Here is a 21,544-nt window from a genome sequence, read left to right on the forward strand (position 1 = left end):
ATCCTGGAGCCCACTTGGCGCAGTCAGGGCCTGCCCAGCGATGCCGTGGGTCGCGAGTGGCAGTTTGGCATCGCATCAATGACCCAAACACATCCCACTTAGATCATCTCTCTGTGGGAGGTCTGTGATTCTCACGAAGCCCAAAAGGTGTTAAGCTCTAAGATTTTTTTCCTCTGGACCCCTGATAAACTCTCTGGGTGAGTCGGATTTAACTGTTCCTCATTATCGTGTGAGCTTGGGTCTCGGTTTTTCCTTTTACCTGGATGGCAAGATGTTGTTATTCCCGTTTGCCTGTTTACTGGCTAGAGTTGTCTCTGAGGTAACTATCTCAAGAGATTCTGCAGAAAATAATAATAGTCATATTTTCCCCAGAGAAGCCTCATAAACAACATCTCCAGAGCAAGTACAGATGAGCAGACAGATCACAAAACAGCACTCAGAGCTCTGCCCAGAGAAAGGTCAGAGCTGGAGGAAAATCAGCAGCTACATCAGAACATTAGGAGAGCAATCTGCAACCTGTTATGTGTGATGTTTAAAAAGCACCCACGATCTTTTTCTCTGAGTAAATGATGGATGTTTGTTCATTTTATTTGAGGCTATAGTTTATGGTTTGAATCAGGCAGGCATGTGTATTACTGTCTCTGGTGCCGTTATGACTCCTGCAATCAAATGAGGTGCTTCTGTTGGTTTCTAGCACATTCTCCTGCCTTCTCCTTTTCACATTTTATACCTACGTATTTGTGCAAATACTTATCTTTTAGAGATGATTAAAGATGAAGGAAATCGTGTTCCTTGGTTTACTCTTTTAGCCCCAGCACCTTGAACAAGTAAGTAAATGCACAATAAATAGGTGTAAAATGTCTACTTTATAAACAAGTGTCCATTATGTACCAAGCGATAAGCTAGGGTTGCTGATGGATGGAGATGAGCAAAGCATAAATTCCTTGAAGTGTTCAGTCACATGAAGTATTCAGGCAAAAAAAAAAAAATAATGGCTATGATACAATGTAATACAATGCAACCACCCATAGCTAGGTTTCTGGATTGTTCTATAATACGGAAATGGCTGGATGTGCACAGAGGAATAACATCTAATTTATGTTTGGCAAGAAGAGGTGAGAAAGGCTGAAGTAGAAGAGAAACAAACGCAGAGTCTTTAAGTCTCCTGAGAGGAACATGAAAGCTTCTTTGGGCTGAAAAAGGAAGTCTTGGTGAACATTTATCATAGGTATTATATGGTAGGTCCCTCACATCCAGCCTATCCACTCCCAAAATGATCTATGTGAACCCTAAAGTATCCATGTTTATGAATTTTAGACATAAGGCTTTTAAACACTGTATACACATCCGCAAGAATGGATGAGGTCATTTATGTGTGTTTTGATGAGGGCATGTAAGGTGTATTTTTTTCCCTGGGAGACCATTATAAGGATACTTATAAGAAAAAGCACTTTATAAGTTTCAAATCTTACTTTATTCCTGGGTTTTTCTGAAGATGGAAACTTCTGGAAGGTTGACAACATATTCCAGAGAGAGAATGTGGGGAAGTAGGTACCCTCATATATTCCTGGTGGGAATTCAAAATGATACACCCTTTATGGAGATAAATTTGGTAATATAAAGTCTAAAATTATAAAGCCTGTACCCTTTGTTTTAACAAAACTTTATCTTAACAAACCCACTTCTAGGACTCTACCACAAAGGAGTTCTAGCCAAAATACAAAAAGACAGATACAAAAAGGTTTTCACTATTGCATCATCAGTAATAGCAAAAGGAATATCCTTCAGTACAGAAAGTTTGAGTAGGCAAGTGACATCCATAAAGTACAGTACTACATAGCGGAGAGAGGGAACGAGAAATATCTGTATATATTATTACACTTTGGTGTCCAGAATGTACTGTTAAGTAGAAAAAGCAAAATGTGGCCTCAAATTTATCTACAGAGTCTGCAAAATCCCCATCAAAACCTCAGTTAGATTCTTTGAAAAAAAAAATGGCAAGCTGATGTTAAAATTCATAGAGATGTTCAAGGGATGTGAAATTTAAGGGGATAACTAAAGCAGTCTCTGAAGAACAAAGTAGGAGGGCTCACATACAATTTCAAAACTTTATTCAAATCTGTGGTAGTCAAAACTGTGTAGTGCTGGTGTAGCAATAGATATGAAACTGAACTGAGTCTGAAAACAAACCCTCCATTTATAGTCAATTGACTTTAGAAACGAGGTGCCAAGACAATTCAGTGGGTAGAAAGTCTTTTCAACAAATGGTGCTGGGACAATGCAGTATTGAAATGCGAAAGAATGAAGTTGGATCCCTATGTCACACCATGTAAAAATGAACTCAAATGCATAACAGACCTAAATATAAGAGCTAAAACCATAAAAACTTCTTGAAAAATAGTAGATCTTTGTGACCTTGGTTTAGGCAATGGCTTCTTAGGTATGACACTGAAAGCACAGCTAAATAAAAAATAGATAAATTGGACACCATCAAAATATAAAACCTTTGTCCTTAAAGACATCATCAAGAGGTTTAATGACAGCCCATGGAATGGGAGAAAATATTTACAAAGCATATATCTGACAAGGGACTTTCATCTAGAATATGTGAAGGATTCCTATAATTCAATAATAAAAATAGAAAAAACCAATAGGAACATGGACAAAGGATTTGAATAGATATTTTTCCAAAGAGCGTAAACAAATGGCCAATAAGCACATGAAAAAATGTTTAACCATCACTAGACATGAGGGAGGTAAAAATTAAAACCACAATGCTCTCCCACTTCACACCCATTAGAATGGCTACTATTTTTTTAAAAATGGGAATATAACAAGTGTTGGCAAGGACATGGAGAAATTGCAACCAGTGTGCATTCCTATAGGAATGCAAAACGTTGCAGCGACTGTGGAAAATGGTTTAGCGGTTCCTCAAAAAGTTAAACATAGAACTACTATACAATCCGGCCATTCTAAGTCTAAGTATATGCTAAAATAATTGAAAGGGACTCAGATGCTTGTACACCAGTATTCATAGCAGCACTATTCACAAGAATCAACAGGTGGGACCAACCCAAATGTCTGTCGGCAGACAAATGGATGAACAAAATGTGGTACGTGCAGAGAGGGGATCTTATTCAGCCTGAAAAATGAACGAGGTTCTGATACGTGCCACGTGAGTGAAGTGTGAAAACATGACCCTAAATGAAATAATCCTGATACAAAAGGGAAAACGTTGCGTGATTTCATTTACACGAGGGGCCTAAAATAGACAAATACATAGAGAAGCAGAGTTTACCAGGATTTGAGGAGCGAGAGAGAATGGGGAGGTGTTATTTAATGGGTAGAGTTCCTGTTTGGGATGAAGAAAAAGTTCTGAAAGAGGTAATGGTGGAATGTACTTAATGCCATTGAAGAGTACACTTGAAGCGATTAATACAGTAAGTTTTAGGCTGTCTGCATTCTACTATAATCAAAAATATTTTTAAAGTTATTAGTAGATGAGTGGAAATCTTAAAGAACACAGAGAGGGATAGAAGGCTCTCAGTGTACCTTGTTTTGCAGATTCGACTTTGAAAGCGTAAATATTTTATATAACTATAAAAGAAACTAGAATTTGAGCAACAATCCCCCCCAAAGGGAATATATAATGACACAGCTGAACCTAAATAGCTATCCAGTTTGCAGCATAACCACACAGAAATGTACTATTTCATGTGACTTTCAAAACTTTATACCATTAGTGGAATTACACCTTAATGACAAAAAGAACACAGCATCTTGAAGTGTTTTCAGTAATGATGTTATTGAAGGCAGTACTGATGTGTATATTATGAGAGTGCTTTGTGTTTGTGGTGGGATAAGGCAAACGGGATGGAGGGTGCTTTGGTGAAACCTTCAGAGATCTCAACATCCTTGAGAATCAGGATTTTCGGTAAAGAAGTTAGTGGTATAATACTGATGAGATAAGAGTTGGTGTAGTCTGGAAAGGAAACAAAGTATCATTATGAATTTATGGAGCATTTACCTTTGATTATGTTTGTGCATCTATGCATTACGCCTATACTTATATCTAATATCTAAATCTATTCGCAGCTCTGTCCATTGAAAAAACCTGTTAACAATGGTAAGCGGGGTGTTTCCGTCATGGCACGAATCCAACTAGGAACCATGGGGTTGTTGGTACGATCCCCGGCCTCTCTCAGTGGGTTAAGGATCCGGCATTACCGTGAGCTGTGGTGTAGGTCGCAGACGTGACTTGGATCCTGCGAAGCTGTGGCTGTAGCATAGACCAGCGGCTATAGATCCAATTAGACCCCTAGCCTGGGAACCTCCATATGCCGGGGGTGCAGCCCTAAAAAGACAAAAGACGAAAAAACAAAAAACAAAAACAATGGTAAGCCAATGCAGCAGACACTTCCATCACTCAGAGAGTCTGGAGGAGGAAATTGTATAACTCAGACCATATTTTCACATCAGAAAGTCTTAAAGCTGTCGAAACCTACTTGGGTCTTGCCAAAGTAGCACATGCTCCAACTCGACTGTGTTCCTGCTGGGTGATAACATCAAACTCACAAGTTCATTAGGTCTTTTAAAAAACTTGCTGATTGTTTGGGGAGGATTCTGGGAAATTAATAAATTATTTTTAAAATTTACTTTATTTTGTGTATTTTTACTTTGTAAAAAAAGTGGATGTATAGGTGATTTACAATGTTGTGTTCATTTCAGGCGTATAGAAAAGCGATTCAGTTTTATACACACACACACATACTTTTTCATATTCTTTTCCATTTCAGGTTCACTATGAGACATTGAATGTAGTTTCCTGTGATATATAGTAGGTCCTTGTCCAATAATTCTGAAAAGTGATAAATACTTCACTTGTTTTGAACTGTGTGAACTGCACCTCCAAGTAACCAAATAACGGAGGAAAGCCTATTTCTCTTTGTAAAAGAATCTGAAAAGGAACAGGTATAAGTATATATGTAACTGATTGACTTTGCCGTATGCCTGAAATTAACACAACTTTGTAGCTCAACTATACTCCAATAAATTTTTAAGTACTCTAGCTAAAATATAAAGGAAAATGATAGAATTCAAATATTACAACCCCTGAGGAATTTTTGGATCTAGGCATTCAGATGGTTAGTGGCTGATAATATCATGAAAAGATAGATTTATTAACTACATAGCTACTGACCAAAGGACACATCACCAGCTGTGAAGTGGTCTTGCCCTCCCTACCCACCCCCAAATCAAACCTGTATCTGAGCAAATCTTAAGATCTAATCACCAATTTTTGCAAAATACTGAAAGTTGTAGAACATGTAGAAAGATATGCCAGGAATGCAAACAGCAAGATTCAGACTGTGAAAATGCCGCAGCAAAAACAATTTGGTTTCTTCAACAAAAAGTTCTAGGAATAAAAGAAGAGTTGGCCAGGGAAGTTGTAGAATTAAAACAAAAAAAAAAAAAAAAAAGAAAAAGAAAAGGTTTCAAAGGCATATAAACCAACACCAAAGTATGGACTTTGATCCATTTAAAGGAGCTAAATTTTCTATAAAATGTCCTATTTGTTTATTATTTAGGGCTGCACCTGCAGCATATGGGAGTTTCCAGGCTAGGATTGAATTGGAGCTGCAGCTGCCAGCCTGCACGACAGCCACAGCAACGTGGGTTAGAACCACATCTGTGTTTAGTTTTCTGAGGTACCTCCACACTGTTCTCCATAGTGGTTGTACCAATTTACATTCCCATCACAGGGTAGGAGGGTTCCTTTTTCTCTACACCCTCACCAGCATTTGTTATTTGTGGACTTATGAAGGATGGCCATTCTGAGAGGTGTGAGATGGTACCTCAAAGTAGTTTTGATTTGCATTTCTCTAATGATTAGTGATGTTGAGCATTTCTTCATGTGCTTGTTGGCCATCTGTATATCTTTGGGAAAATGTCTATTCTCCAAAATGCCCAGTTTTCATTTGGTTTGTTGGTTTTTTGCTGTGGAGTTGTATAAGTTGTTTTATATTTTAGTTGTGGTTACCAAGGGGAGGGGGAGGGAGTGGGAGGGGAAGAGAGTGGCATGGACTGGGAGTCTGGGGTTAGTACGCAGACTGTTTTATTTGGAGTGGATAAGCAGTGAGATCCTGCTGCATAGCACAGGGAACTACATCTAGTCACTTGTGATGGAAGATGATGGAGGATAATGTGAGAAAAAAAGAAGGGGGTGTGTGTGTGTACATATGTATGTATGACTGGGTCACTTTGCTGTAAAGTAGAAATTGACATAACACTGTAAACCAACTATAATGGAAAAAATAAAAATCATAAAAAAAAACCCACATCTATGACCTACACCATAGTTCATGGCAACACCAGATTCTTAACCCACTGAGCGAGGCCAGGGATCAAACCCACATCCTCATGGATACTAGTCAGATTCTTAACCTGCTGAGCTACATGGTAACTCCAAGGTCCTTTTTAAAAAGCATATATTTATAGAATGATCAGGAAATTGTAAACATTGGATATTTAATGAAAACCACCAGTCTAGATAATTTATGTGAATTAGAAGCTGACTCGTTTGTGTTAGTACCTTTCCTGATGAGAAACTGAGATTATTTGCTCTTTTTTATTGAAATATATTTGACATATAGTGCAAATTTAAATTGTACAGCATATTAATTTGATACATTTATGTATTGTATTAGCACCTCTGTCACGTTCATAGAGATCCTTTTATTTTTTTGAATCATTAAATTCTAATCTCCTAGCATGTTTATTGATTATAGTACAATATTGTTTTCTGTATTCACTGTATTGTGTACCAGAACTCTAGGGCTTACTACTTGTTGAAAGTAAACAAAATATGTCAGGTTTATCAGAGTAGAAAGAAAGATTTTTGTTGTATTTATTAGACCTTTTAAATATAAAAATAAAATGACAATCTCACCATCTATATAACTGGTTATTTTATTTGCATGAAAAAATTATATATCTACCAACATATGTGTATAATATGTTTCTTTTCCTTTTGTGGTGTGTGTGTGCGTAGCCTTCTTTTAATATATATTTTGTATGTACGCTGAGCATCCACATACTGCAGTGCATATTAGAGTATAAACGTTGTTCTTTCCCTCACTTTGTGTCATCATATAACAGTTTGGAAATCTTTTTTATTTTTTTTTAACATCTTTATGTTTTCCATTATGGTTGATTTACAATGTTCTGTCAATTTCTGCTGTACATCAAAGTGACGCCATCATACATACGTGTGTGTTTGTGTGTGTGTGTGTGTGTATTCTTTTTTCTCACATTATCTTGGAAATCTTCTTATATCAGACTATAGACTGCTTCATTTTAAAAAAAAAATCTGTATAATCAGAAACATGAATTTACCATAACTTGTCCCACGCTCCCCTATTGATGGCCATGAAAATTGTTTTTTGATTTTATACAATGTAATTCATATCCTGCTAAATACACATCAGTATAATTTTTCAATTATTTTTCAATATATCCATAGAGAAAGTTTCTAGCCATGAAATCAGAGGGTCACATGCCATGTGTTTTTTAAAGAGGTATTTCCAAAGTGTCCTCAAAGGCACTTTGACCAAATTATCTGGCCCCCAGAGCCTATGAGAGTGCCCTGTTTTCCTTGGCTCTGACTGAGCCTTGATGGAACTGTTTTCATGCTGATGCGCTGATGAGTAGGAGTCCTACAAGCTGGTTTTGATTATAAACTCTCTCCCTCTAAATTTATAGTGGAGAGAATTTAGATTCTTCTCTCAATTTGGCTCTATTGGTATGCCAGCCATTACTCTTTCTTTTACCTCAGCTTGTCATGTATGTTGTGGCTTTTCCGTTCACACACACACATACACACACACACACTCACGCACACTGGCAATTGGGCCTGGTTTTTTATAAACTGCTGAAATCTGACTTGCAAACCTTGGGTTTCCTGTGTTCTCATGATAAATACATTAGGTGAAATAATACTAGTTTGGGTTTTTTTTTTTATAAGTTTCACACTAGAGACACTTTGGAAAATTATTACAGAGCCACAAGAGGAGAAATAGGATGAGCCATTGCTCCATGGAAATTTGTATGTCAGGAATGGGGCAGTTCACCCTAGCCTCGTCTTTGCCCTGAAGTTCTTCAGGGATTACCTCCAACAAGGGCCAACTCCTGTTTCCTGAGCTGAGAAAACCTGTTACTGGAACTCTCTGGTCAGAGTCTGAAAAACACAGATCCATTGTCCCATCATCTTAGTGCTTAGGACAACACTGGTTCTTAAAAACACTTTCGTGGAGACCTCTGGCTCAAAAGCAGAAAGGTCCCACCATTGGAATGAATCACCCAAGAGGCACACAAGTTGAAATTTGAGAATTGAATTGAAGGGCATTTAAATAATTATCCTATTCCTGGACAGGATGTTATTATAAACTTTAGATTTTTTTAGAGAGAGATAATATTAGAAGCAGCAAGGGAAAAGCAGCAAAAAACGTACACTGGAACTCCCTTAAGGCTATCAGCTGATGGTGCACACAGCAGGTGTTAAATACTTACCTTTAGGTGTAGTTCTCCTGCCTCCACAGTTTCCTGGCATGTATTCTGGGGCAAATAGTCAACCTCTCTACACCATCATCTTTTTTTTTTTCTCCTTATCAATGCCCTCTCTCTTTTTTTGGCAGCAGATTTATTAAGGTATATTTTACACATCATAAAATTCACCCATTTCAACAGTTCAATCCAACGATCGTAATTTACCAAGTGGTGCAACCATTACCGTAAATCAATTTCAGAACTTTTATACTCCCAGTAAGATCTCTTGTGCCCAGTTAGTTAATTTCCATTCCCACCCTGAGCCCCAGGCAACTGGTAATCTACTTTCTATGTCTGTAAATTTGCCTTTTCTGACAATTTCATGTAAATGGATTACAACTGTGTAATCTGTAGTCTGGCTTCTTTCACTCGATATAGTGTTTATGGGGCTCATCCATGTTGTAGTATATGCTATTCTTTCATTCTTTTTTAGTGTTGGATAGTTTATCACTGTATAAACATACCACACTTTGTCTGTCCATTCACATTTGATGGACATTGAGTTTGTCTCCAGTTTTTGGCAGTTATGAATAATGCTGCAGTGGACATGTGCGTGCAAGTCCTTGCATGGAAATATAATTTTACTTCTCTTGGGAATGTACCTAAGATGGAATTGCTGGGTGATATGGCAATTTTATGTTTATATTTTTGAGTGACTCACAAACTAGTGTCCAAAGTGACTGCACTCTCTGCATTTCCATCAGCAATGTATGAGAGTTCCCTTTTCTCTGCATTCTAGAGCCAGCATTGGTTGTTGTCTCTTTCATTTATTACAGCCAGGAAGGTGAGTGTGACATCTGTGGTTTTAGCTTCCATTTCTCTAATACCTAGTAATGTTGGGCCTCTTTTCCTGTACGTATATTTTTACTGAAATGTCGTTTATTTCTTTAGTCCCTTTTTGCTTGGGTTGTGTTATTATTGAGTCATAGTTGTCCTTTGTAAATTCTGGGTATAATCCTCTATCTGTTACATATTTTTCAAATATTTTCTCCTCGTCTGTTGCTTGCCTTCTCACTGTCTTCATGGCATCTTTGAAGTGCACAACTCTTGAATTTAAAGTCTGATTCATCAGTTTTTAAATAGACCCTGCTTTTGGCATTGTTTCTGGGAAGCTCACCTAGTCTGACATCTCAGAGATGTTATGCTGTGTTTTATTCCAGAAGTTCTGTTGTCTTGTGCTTGCATTTACACCTGTGACCCATTTAAGTTATTCTTATGCATAGTATAGCCGTCTAAATTCATCGTTTTTGAATGCGAATGTCTAATTGTGCCGGCACCATATGTTAAACTGATTATCTTTTCCTGGCACCTTAATAAAAAAAAAAATGAATTGACTACGAAGATGTGTTTCTGAATTCTTAATGTTCCATTGACCTATATGTCTGTCTACTGCCGGTACCACCCTGTATTTGGTAAGTTTTCAGTGCATTTAGGAAATGGTAGGTGAAAGTGCCCTGATCTCCTTCTTCCTCGAAACTACCTTGGCTCTCCCAGGTGCTTTCCATTTCCTTTATAAATTTTCCTTGTGAAGAGATGCACGTCAGTTCGTGCAAAAACAAAAAGCCTGCTGGGAATTTGATAGGAATTGCACCGACTCTATAGACAAATTTGGGCATAATTGACATCTTAACGTATTTAAGTCTTTTCATCTATGAATATGGAACATTTCTCCAGTGACTTAGGTCTTTAATTTCCCTAAGCAATTTCCCTTTTGCCTTGCTCTTCTTTGCTAAGTCTATTCCTAAGTTTTTGGGGGGTTTTTGGGAGGGTGGTCTTTTTAGGGGCACACCTGCAGCACATGGAGGTTCCCATGCTAGGGGGAATCACATTGGAGCTGCAGCTGCTGGCCTACATCACAGCCACAGCAAGCCTAGATCTGAGCCCCGTCTGCCACCTACAACACAGCTCACGGCAGCGCCAGATCTTTAACCCACTGAACAAGGCCAGGGATCGAACCTGCGTCCTCATGAATGCTAATCAGATTTGTTTCCACTGAGCCATGATGGGAACTCCCTAAGTACTTTATTATTTTTGAAACTTCTGTGAATGTAATTGTTTCTTGATTTGATTTCTATATTGTCCATTGCGTATATAGGAAAATATAGTTGGTTTTTTGCATTGATCTTGTATCCTAAAGTCTAGCCATCTTGTTTATTAGTTCTAATTGCTTTTTGAAGTTCCCTTATGATTTTCTACATGTAGAATCCTGTTGTCTGTGAGTAAAGGCTGTTTTGCTTCTTCCTTTCCGACATGCCCCCCTGCCTGCCTTCCTCACTTCCTTCCTCCCTCTCTCTCTTCCTCTTTTTCTTCTTTCATTTCTTCCTCTCTTTCTTTTACTGGTTAGACTCTCCAGTGCTATATTACACAGAAATGAGAGTAGATGTGCTTACCTTGTTTCTTTTTTTTTTAACATAATTTTTATTTATTTATTTATTTATTTTTGTCTTTTTGCCATTTCTTGGGCCGCTCCCACGGCATATGGAGGTTCCCAGGCTAGGGGTCGAATCAGAACTGTAGCTGCCAGCCTACACCAGAGCCACAGCAACGCAGGATCTGAGCCACATCTGCAACCTACACCACAGCTCATGGCAACGCCGGATCATCAATCCACTGAGCAAGGCCAGGGACCGAACCCGCAACCTCATGGTTCCTAGTCGGATTCGTTAACCACTGCGCCACGACGGAACTCCAACCTTGTTTCTGATCTTAAGAGAAAGCGTTTGGTCTTTCCTCATTAAGTAACATTCACTGTAGGTTTTATTGCAGATACTCTTTATCAAATTGAGGAAGCTACCTTCTATTTCAAGTTTGTTGAGGGTTTTTTTTATCACGAATGAGTGTTGAATTTCGGTAAATGCTTTTCCTGTGTCTGTTGAGATGATCATATATTTTATTCTTTGTTCTATTAATCTGATGTATTATATTAATTGGTTTTCAGATCTTAATCCCATTTGGTCATGGTGTATACATTTTTTAGTGTGTTTATGGATTTGTTTTGCTATTTTTTTTTTGAAGATTAAACCTTGCTGCAATTGCTGCAATTCAGATTTAAACTTCCAAAAAAAAATTACTTATCTCATAGGCTTGTAGTAACAATTAAATGTAATAATATACATGAAGTACCTAGCGTGGTATCTGATACCCAGTAAGAACTCATTAATGGAACCATGTTGATTATTCCATCGACAGTAAATATCTTCATAAAAGGGAACCTTCCTACATGGTGCTGCAGCCACTATGGAGAAGAGAATTTCCTTAAAAAAAAATAGATTTACCATATGATTCAGTAACCTCACTCCTGCACATATATATGGAAATGATAAAAGCTCCAATTTGAAAAGATGCATGCGTCCAAGTGTTCACAGTGGCAATACTTAGAGTATCCAAGACATGGAAGCAACCTAAGTGTCCATCAACAGATGACTGGATAGTGAATTGCGAGATTATGTGTGTGTGTGCGTGTGTGTGTGAGTGTATACACACACGCACACACATATCCAGCCATAAAAAAGAATGAAATAATTCCATCTGCAGCAATATGAGTAGATCTAGAGATTATCATACTCAGTGAAGAAAGTCAGGCAGCGAAAACAAATATAATATGATAGAACTTATGTGTGGAATCTGAAAAAATAGTATGAATGAATTTATTTACAAAACAGAAACAGACACAGACACAGAAAACAAACTTAGGGTTACCAAAAGAAAGGGCGGGGTGGGTATAAATTGGGGGTGTGGGATTAACAGATGCACATTACCATATTTAAAACAGATAAACAGGAAGGATTTACTATGTTAACCGTATTAAATAAATCACTACTTAAGTAATAAATTAGTATATTAATTATATTAAATGTCTTGTAATGAACTATAATGGAAGAGAATCCAAACAGGGAAAAAGTATATATATGGGCCAATCACTTTGCTTCATACCTAAAACTAACAAACACAATCTTGTAAATCAACTATATCTCAATTTTTAAAAATTCAATCTTCATATAATTACCTCATATGAAATGACAGAAAACTGCATCAAATGAGTTAATCAGCCATATTACATTCAGGGCGGAAGAAGAAAGGTAACTAGCAGCTAACACTTAACCCTTACTTCCTCCCTTCCAGGTACTGCTTTAAGCAGTGTATGTACCTTACTTCCCTGGGTCTTCCCAACAGCTCTGTGAAGCATGTACCATTGTAGATGGACGTGCTGAGGGCTTATAGAATTTACTCCAGGTATGAAGCCATTAAGGGGCAGAGCTGGGATTGGAACACAAGCAGTCTGACCCCAGTGCCAAATTCCTTACCACTGTGCTTTGTGCTAATTGCTTTACAAACGTTATATGTAACTTGTTCTTTCCCACACAGCGCATAAAAGTATTTCTTGTGTACGCATATCCTCCTGAGTTTCATTTCACTTTAAGGGACTTGCATCAAATTCACATGTGGTATTTAGACCCAGGCCTGTCTGCATCCTATGTGTTTTCCATTTGTGTTTTCCTTGAGTGTGCTTTTACATTGATTCCATCTTTGATGAATTAATGTCTTTTTTCTCCAAAACCCAAGAGCTTTTGGAAGCAATAATTGTATGACTCATGCACCTCCCAGGCTTTGCTAGACGGTAACCTCAGAACGGACCCTTGTTGCAGTAAAGTCTGAATGAGAATTTGACATAATAGTTCCGGAGTAAGGAGTAGGTTCCCCTAGTGTCATGGTTTGCAAGCTTTTTTGTCTGCAACCCACAGGAAGAAATATATATTCCATCACCACCCAGGAGGTATACTCACAGGGAGATGCATTCTAGTCACAAGTACAATGCTTAGCCTTGTATGTTAATAGTGTTTATGCTACATCATGCAATCTATTTTATTTCTGCCAAAAAAGTGCTTGTCAGAACCAACAAAACTGATTCCACAGCTGTTGTTATGAGCCGCAATAGGAAATATTTTAGATCTCTTCCAAAACTCCATTCAGATTTATTTCAACATGGCCTCCATGAGACACAGCTTCAAGCAGGTGAGTGACTTCTTTGAACTGATTGGTTAACCATGATAATATCTTAAAAAAAAAAAAAAGAACCTAAGGAATGGATGTCGGACCCACTCAAACTTGAATTTTAATCTGGCTTTTCTCCTTCCTTTCTTTAGTTTATTCGTGAATTTGTTACTTTTTCTACAACTATCTATAGAGTCCACATTTCAGGCAGCATATAGGTACTGAGGAGTAAAGGATAAATAAAAACTGGCATGCATCCTGATGGCATAGTGGGAATGAAAATGGTAATCCAAAAGCACACAGGAAAATATTTTCAAAGTACAGTGATTTGTGGGGATGAGTATGGCCTTATGTATAATAGGGAGACATGATTTGATGTGGAGTGTTAGAAATGCTGCAAGAAGTGTCCCTTGGGCTGAGACGGAGAGATGCATAGACCACAACCAGGCAGTGGACAGCATGGCGAGGGCAGGCACAGGTCACCCCACATCCGCTGAGGCTGGAGGGACATGACCTGTGAGTTGAAGAATGGAAAGAAAAGTCAATAGGGTCCTGCAGACCATGGAAAGAGGCGAAGGGGTTTACAAGGCTGGGTGCCATAAACAACCTATTGTACAAAGATAGCCATGGTGTGTGGAATGGGTGGGAGAGGTTCAGCATTATACAGAGAGAGCTATGAGTGATCTGTTGCAATAGTGGGGGTGAGTAAGGGGGGTAGGGTGGTGGTCCTTTGTTACTTTTCGCCTACCTACTGAGCAGAATTTACAGTGCTTTTCACAAGCACTGGGACCAGACTTATTGACTCTGGGGCTGTGATCTAAGAAATGACTAAGCCGTAATATAGCATTAAAAAAAAAAGTAATGGAAATGCAGAAGTGAGCCGACACGATAAATGGCCAGGGTGGAGGGAAACTCTGACCCTTTTGCTTTTTAAAAAAATCAGATTATATGAACCTTCATATCCTAGTTATTACCAAACTGTGTTATGCACACATTTTATGGGATATGGTTCTGGAAATAAAAATGCTTATCTTTCCTCCCTCTGTGAGTTTAGGATCTGTGATAGGGAACTTCAGATCGGATGTGCTGAAGGGGAAAGATGATTTTTAACAACTAAACCTGGCTCCATGATTAAATAAATTTCAGATCATACTGGGCAGGGGAAACGTGTTGCCTCTTGCCTGGGCTGCTTCTTTGATTAATAATCCCCCACGTGGTTGAACACTGTCATTAACCTGCCAAGGCAGGCATTTTTTTAAAAAGCCTATTTCACTCTAGTTGATTTACAATGTTGTGTTAATCTGCTGTACAGCAAAGTGATTCAGTTATATACATACACACATTATTTTTCATATTCTTTTCCATTATGGTTTATCCCAGGGTGTTGAATATAGTTCCCTGTGCTATACAGTAGCACCTTATTGTTTATCCATTCATATGTAACAGTTGCATCTGCTAATTCCAAATTCCCAGTCCATCCCTTCCCAACACCCACCCCTTGGCAATAAGTCTGTTCTCTCTGTCTGTGAGTCTATTTCTGTTCTGTAGGTAGGTTCATTTGTGTCATATTTTAGATTCCACATGTAAGTGATATCATTTGTTTCTCTCTGCCTGGATACATGCCCAGGACTAGAATTGCTGAATTACATGACAACTCTATTTTTAGTTTTTCAAGGAACCTCTATACTGTTTTCCCTAGTGGCTGCACCAATTTATGCTCCCAGCGGTAGTGTAGGAGGGTTCCCTTTCTCCACACCCTCTCCAGTATTTATTTGTAGGCTTTTTAATAATGGCCGTTCTGACTGGTGGGAGGTGATACTTCATTGTAGTTTTATGTGCATTTTTCTAATAATTAGCAGTGTTGAGCATCTTTTCATGTCTTTTTAGGCCATCCGTTCTTCTTTGGAGAAATGTCCGTTTAGGTCTTCTGCCCATTTTTCAATTGGATTGTTTGGTGGTTTTTGGTTGTTGTTGTTATTGATGACTGGCATCTTTATCAATCTGTTTTTTGCCATTTCAAGGGGGGGGCCACACCTGTGGCATGTGGAAGTTCCTGGGCCAGGGATCGAATCCACACCACAGCAGTGACAATGTCGGATCCTTAACCCACTGCGCCACAAAGGGATTCCTATCAGTTTGTTCTTTGGAGAAAAACAGCTTGGCCTAAGTTGCAATAAAAATGTTTGTTCACTCATGGTGAATATGACCCTGTCCCCCGCTTAAAGCTATGGGGAGTCACGGGGGTGGAGTCCTCAGGTGTGTCACCAAGCTCCAGTCCTGACCTCTACCCTGCCTCCAGTGGGGACCTGAGTGCAGCCAGTCACGGCCCTGTACGCTAACCCAGTCTGATTCCTTTGACACTGAGTTATGTTTAGGTTCGTATTTCCTTCCCCTTCTTTTGGGACCCCGTTCTCACCAACCTCATTTGCCGGCTATCCCAGGAAGACCTTGTCACCTCCCACAAGTCATCATCATATCTCTTACATCGACTGAGGGCAGCCTAAGGTCTCAAGCAGGATTATACAGTGAATAGCACATTGTTGCTTCCTGAAGGACCTGCAAACCACAGCGGCTGTAACGTGTAGTGGTGCCCCTGGGAGGATCGTGAACCAAAATAGCCCAGATCCAGACACCCATCCTGGTACCCACTAAACCTACGGCAGAGATGACCAGTCGCTCCTTGCATTAAGATGAAGAATAACACTTTCTAGTGCTGTATAAGACAATACCAAGGATGCACGTCTCACATTTTTTACAAATCACTTCCTGTGTTTCTGTCTAAATTCCCCCAAGGACTTCATTTCTGACATCTTCTGTGCGAATCGGTCTTGAGTGGTAAACAAAGTTTTACTTATTGAACAAGTAAACACCAAGGACCTCATCTTCATTAAAATGTTATTGCCACAGATTAATGCTTCATTGAATTTCTCTTTTTTTCTTTTGATTGCAAGTCCCCCTCCTCTAGCACAGTGATCGTTCTAAAGGAAAAAAATGTACTCAGTACAGTTCTCTCATCATTGATATTCTGCATTTGTTCCCTAAACAAAGAATTTGTCACTAGGAATTGGTTTGCCTCCCTGGGCACTGCTCTGCAGGCTCTTAATTCTCTGAGTTAATAAAACTTTAAAATGTGATCTCAGTGACACGATGTCAAAAGAAAAATGTCAAGACCGTGTCGATGCAGAGAGCTTTGTTGCGACTAGAAATCATGTCTGTGCTTTGAGGAAAACAAAACAAATCAAAGCAGTAGGTGCATTTTTACAGGAGGGTCTTTGCAAATAGCGCAGGCCAGTTCTGCTCGCCTGTGTCCCATTTCTTCTTCTCATCCCTCCACCCTGTGCTCCTTCAAGTGTGAAGCCTGTGTATGATCAAGGTCCTACTTAAAACTTTTCAGTGACTCTCCAATACCTGCAGACTCATTAACAAGCTTCTGTCATGGGATCTGCCCTCTGCCTTCCCCTCCGGCTCAAGCTTCCCGTCACACTCTCGTTCCAGGAAACCCAAGCTATTTTCCTTCTCCCCCTCAAACTGTGTTCCTTCCCATGTCTGTGCTTAATCCATGATGCTTTCCTCTCCGAAATCTTACTTTTGGACCTGGGGACCTCTTCATCTCTCCCGTTTATTAGGGTTTGACCTCGTGCAAATTACTTACACTTCCCTGGGCCTTGATTTCCTCATTTGTAAAACTGGAGCATAAGAGCAGCATTGCAGGGTTGACCACAGCAACCTCGTAGAGTGCTTCAGAGCCTGCCCTAGAGAAGCCACTCAGTGGAAACAGCAGCGATGTGAGATTTATTTTATAGTTATGACCAGTGTCATCATCCTTCAACATTTAACTGAGGTTTCTCCTCCCTCCTCATCCCAAAGAGTGAGTGAATTACTTCCTTTTACTGTGCACTTACTTCTTTATTGTCCCTTTTGTACCTTTTTCTTATCATTAACCATGGGTCATGATTTGTTACAGTGCTGCTGGGCAATGAAATTGTGAGTGTGGAAAAGTAAGCATAAGATGGTTCAAGGAGGCCTCGTAATTCATATTTTATGGACTTTCTCCAACAGTGTGGTTATGATAGGATCACTACTGATAGGTAAATAAATAGGACACTCTGATTTCCTGGGTTTTATAGCTTGGTAAGCTAACAGTTAGTGGGTGCTTGCTATGCGCCAGGAGTGACGTTAACTTACTAGACCCGTCATACTTAGTCTTTACTGTGATCGAATGTGGGAGAACTTTGTGTCCTTCACATTTCGCACGTGTGGAAAGCGAGGGCCTAGAGCGTGTGGTCGCCCAGTACTCCCAAAGCCGGAACTCTTAGCTCCGGAAAGCTCTGCCCTGATTGGTAAGGTAACATTTGCCTCTGGTTCTCCGGTGCATGCATGTATCCAATGAACTTGCATGTCTAATTCTATCCCAGGTACTCCTTCCAGGATGAGGAAGATATGTTCATGGTGGTGGACCTCCTGCTGGGCGGGGACCTGCGTTATCACCTGCAGCAGAATGTCCGCTTCCAGGAAGACACGTGAAGCTCTTCATCTGTGAGCTGGCCATGGCCCTGGACTACCTGCAGAGCCAACGCATCATTCACAGGTCAGTCAAGTCCAAGGGGACAGCCTGGACTGCATGAATAGGAAAGAAGGCATAAGCTGCGGTCTTCAACAAGTCCTTGGTGACCATGACCTCTGATCTCACTTAATTCTTACAGTGTCCGTTGAAGTAGGTTTATTGTCCCCATTGGTCAGATGAAAAAAAAAAAAAAAGAGGAGCACATTGAGTTTAATTTGTCCAAGTTCATAGTAAGTAAACAAGACCAGAATGAATGAGTTTGGGTGCTAAGCCTAGCCAGAGAGAAGAAGAGGTGACATATAGAGACTTAATAATATTAAATGGATTAAGTGAGGTAGAAATGAATGAAGTATATGGAGGGAAAGAAATGGAGTGGGTAGGAAGAAAACTCTTTGGAGAGAAAATCTGAGTCCTAACATCTGCCTGTCATCTACCACATAGTGAGTCCATGGAGTGGGTATGCTGAAGGTAGACGCCAGCAAAAGCAGTGTAGCTTCTTCTCTTGGGGGCATTTGTGTTAAAGACAAACAAATAACACAAGTAGCTATAAACTCAAACATACAATGGAGATAAAAGGATAAGACTATATGTGTAAAGGAGTTGGTAGTTTTGATGGCAATTTCCTGTAGGATATCACTTGATCCGTAGAAGTAGTAAGTGAGCAGAGCAGGTGTGGTTAGACCAGTATTAAATGGAAGATAATTGTGATTTAGAGACATTAAATTATCATCTATTTATTTGCAAGAATTTTAAACCTGGTCACTATTAAAGCAGCTATGATTTGCCCAGCTTTCTATATGCAGGCACTGCTGGGTAATTTCATATATTATCTTATTAAATTCCCAAAACTCAAAGAGGACCCCACATTCCATTATAGTATCCCCCTTACACGGTTTAGGAAGTTGTGGCTCAAAGGTTTGCCAAGGAGAAACCCTGACAAAGGGTATTGCTGGGATTTTAAACCTCATTCTCTCTGACCCTAGAGTCAGAACTTTGTCTAGTGCATATGAAATTTATACATTAATGCAATTAATTATACATCACTAAAGGAAGACTCAGCACATGGGACTCTGCCACAGTCATCTCTAATGCATGAAAAATTTACTGAATTTTAAGTTTAATTATGGCTAATTTACTAAAAGTTTGGCTTGATAAAATATTTACCCACCACTAACTGACATTTGTCTGGAATTTGTCAGGATAATACAGAGTCTGTGGTTGAAGATGTAGCATCATAATTTATAGAGTCTCTTTGCAAGCATGAAGGACCAATCCTTGTTTTGCTTTTTCTTTTTGGCCTTGGCCCTGTGCATTTAGGTAATTATTATCTAATTTCCTGTCTTTGGAAGGGCCCATTTGTATTGGAAATGTTCTCTTCAGAGAATGGATAAATGGAAAGTAGACCAGTTAATCACGTATGATCTCGGAAGTGCATTTACACACCTGGTGCTTTTGTCAATAACTGAGAACCCCGTTGACAAGTAAATTTTTTTCTCCCATATTGGCTTTCTGACTCCTGCCCCCAGTTCTTTCTGAGGGGAAACTCTGTATTTGTAGGCTATGGAGTCCCTCTCAGATGCTTCGTGCTCACCCATCCCTTTCTCCCTTAAGTCACCATCCGCGGTCTCTTTGGGCTGCTAACACTGCAGACCTCAGGAAAGAGCCAGGGAAGATGGGAAGCCAGCATCACTTGAGGGCACAGGGAACTTTCTCCGTTCTCTGGATCTGAGCTCTGTACCTCGTTCTCTGAGCTTCATTTACCCAGTCATCACAGGGCAAGATGCTCTGAGCATTTTGCCATGTGCTTAGACCATGTTCTAAGAAGAGTTCAGGGGAAAAGCAAAACTACAATTTTCACCCTCAAGGAACAACATATTATACCAAATATTATAGCTCCCTTCCTCTTCCTCATTTCTTTGGATCCCATCATGGATTTTCCACTTAAACAAGACCAAGGATTAAGTTTCTGCTCCTTGCCCTTGACACACTCACAATCATTACCTAGTGCCCATCTTCAGGGGGTCTCTTTGCACTGAAATGTCTCCTCACTGTGGCAGGTGAATGGAAAGCAAACCAATGACTTGTGAAGGCTGGGTTAAAATGAGAAGGCATCCTACTGGGATCAAAATTCTCAAGGATTGACCACATACTGGGGCAAAAACTAATCTCAACAAATATAAGAGTATAGAAATTATTTCAAGTATCTTCTCTGACCACAATAGCATGAAACTTTGAAATCAACCACAGGAAATAAGTGAGAAAAAACTGACCTCATGGAGACTAAACAACATGCTATGAAAAACTAAAAATCCAATGTGTCAATGAGGAGATCAAAAGGGAAATTTAAAAAATACCTCAAGACAAATTATAGTGAAAATCTATGGGATCCTGCAAAAGCAGACCTTAGAGGGAGGTTCATAGCAATACATGCCTTCTAAGAAAAGAAGAAAAAATCTCAAATCAGCAACCTCCTAAAAGAATTAGAAGAGTGCTCCCATTGTGAAGCAGAAATGAATCTGTCTAGTATCCATGAGGATGTGGGTTCGATCCCTGGCCTTGCTCAGTGGGTCAGGGATCTGGCTTTGTTGTGAGCTGTGATGTAGGTCACAGATACAGCTTGGATCCTGCATTGCTGTGGCTGTGGTATAGGCCAGAAGCTGTAGCTCTGATTCAACCCCTAGCCTTGGAACTCCATATGCCATGGATATGGTCCTAAAAAAAAAAAAGGAATTAGAAAAAGAAAAACAAACAAAACCTAAAGTCAGCAGAAGGAAGGAAATCATAAAGATCAGAGAATACATCAATAAAATAGAGATTCAAAAAACAATAGAAAAAAAATCAATAAAACCAAGAGCTGGTTTTTGAAAGGGTGAACAAAATTGACAAACCTATGGCCAGACTTACCCAGAAGAAGAAGAAAGAACTCAAAATAAGAAGTGAAAAAGGAGATACTGCAGAAATACAAAAAAGAAGAAAAGAAAATACTATGAAAAATTATATGCCAACAAATTTGACAACCTAGAAAAAATGGACAACTTTCTAGAGACACACAGCCCACCAAAACTGAATCAAGAAAATATAGATCAGTTGAACGTACCAATCACTAGAAATTAATTTGAATATATAATAAAAACACTCCCTAAAAAAAAAGTCCAGGACCAGATGGCTTCACAGGAGAATTCTAGCAAACATACAAAGAAGAACTTATACCCATCCTTCTTAAACTTTTCCAAAAGGTTGAAGAGGAACATTCCCAAAGACATTCTATGATGCCACCATCACCCCAATACCAAAACCAGACAAAGATACTTCCCAAAAAGAAAATTACAGGCCAATATCTTAGCTGAATATGGATGAAAAAATTCTCTACAAAATTTTAGCCAA

General features: G+C 39.2%; 1 protein-coding gene across 1 annotated transcript in view; it reads left to right on the forward strand.

Annotated features, from left to right (window-relative positions):
- STK32A (serine/threonine kinase 32A) overlaps positions 1-21,544 on the forward strand; it is a 143,784-nt gene that overhangs the window by 60,369 nt on the left and 61,871 nt on the right. Inside the window, 2 exon segments of the mRNA XM_021084962.1 lie at positions 18,012-18,115; positions 18,118-18,184. Coding sequence (XP_020940621.1) covers positions 18,012-18,115; positions 18,118-18,184 — 171 coding nt within the window.

The sequence above is a fragment of the Sus scrofa genome, chromosome 2 (assembly GCF_000003025.6).
Source record: "Sus scrofa isolate TJ Tabasco breed Duroc chromosome 2, Sscrofa11.1, whole genome shotgun sequence".
NCBI lineage: Eukaryota > Metazoa > Chordata > Mammalia > Artiodactyla > Suidae > Sus > Sus scrofa.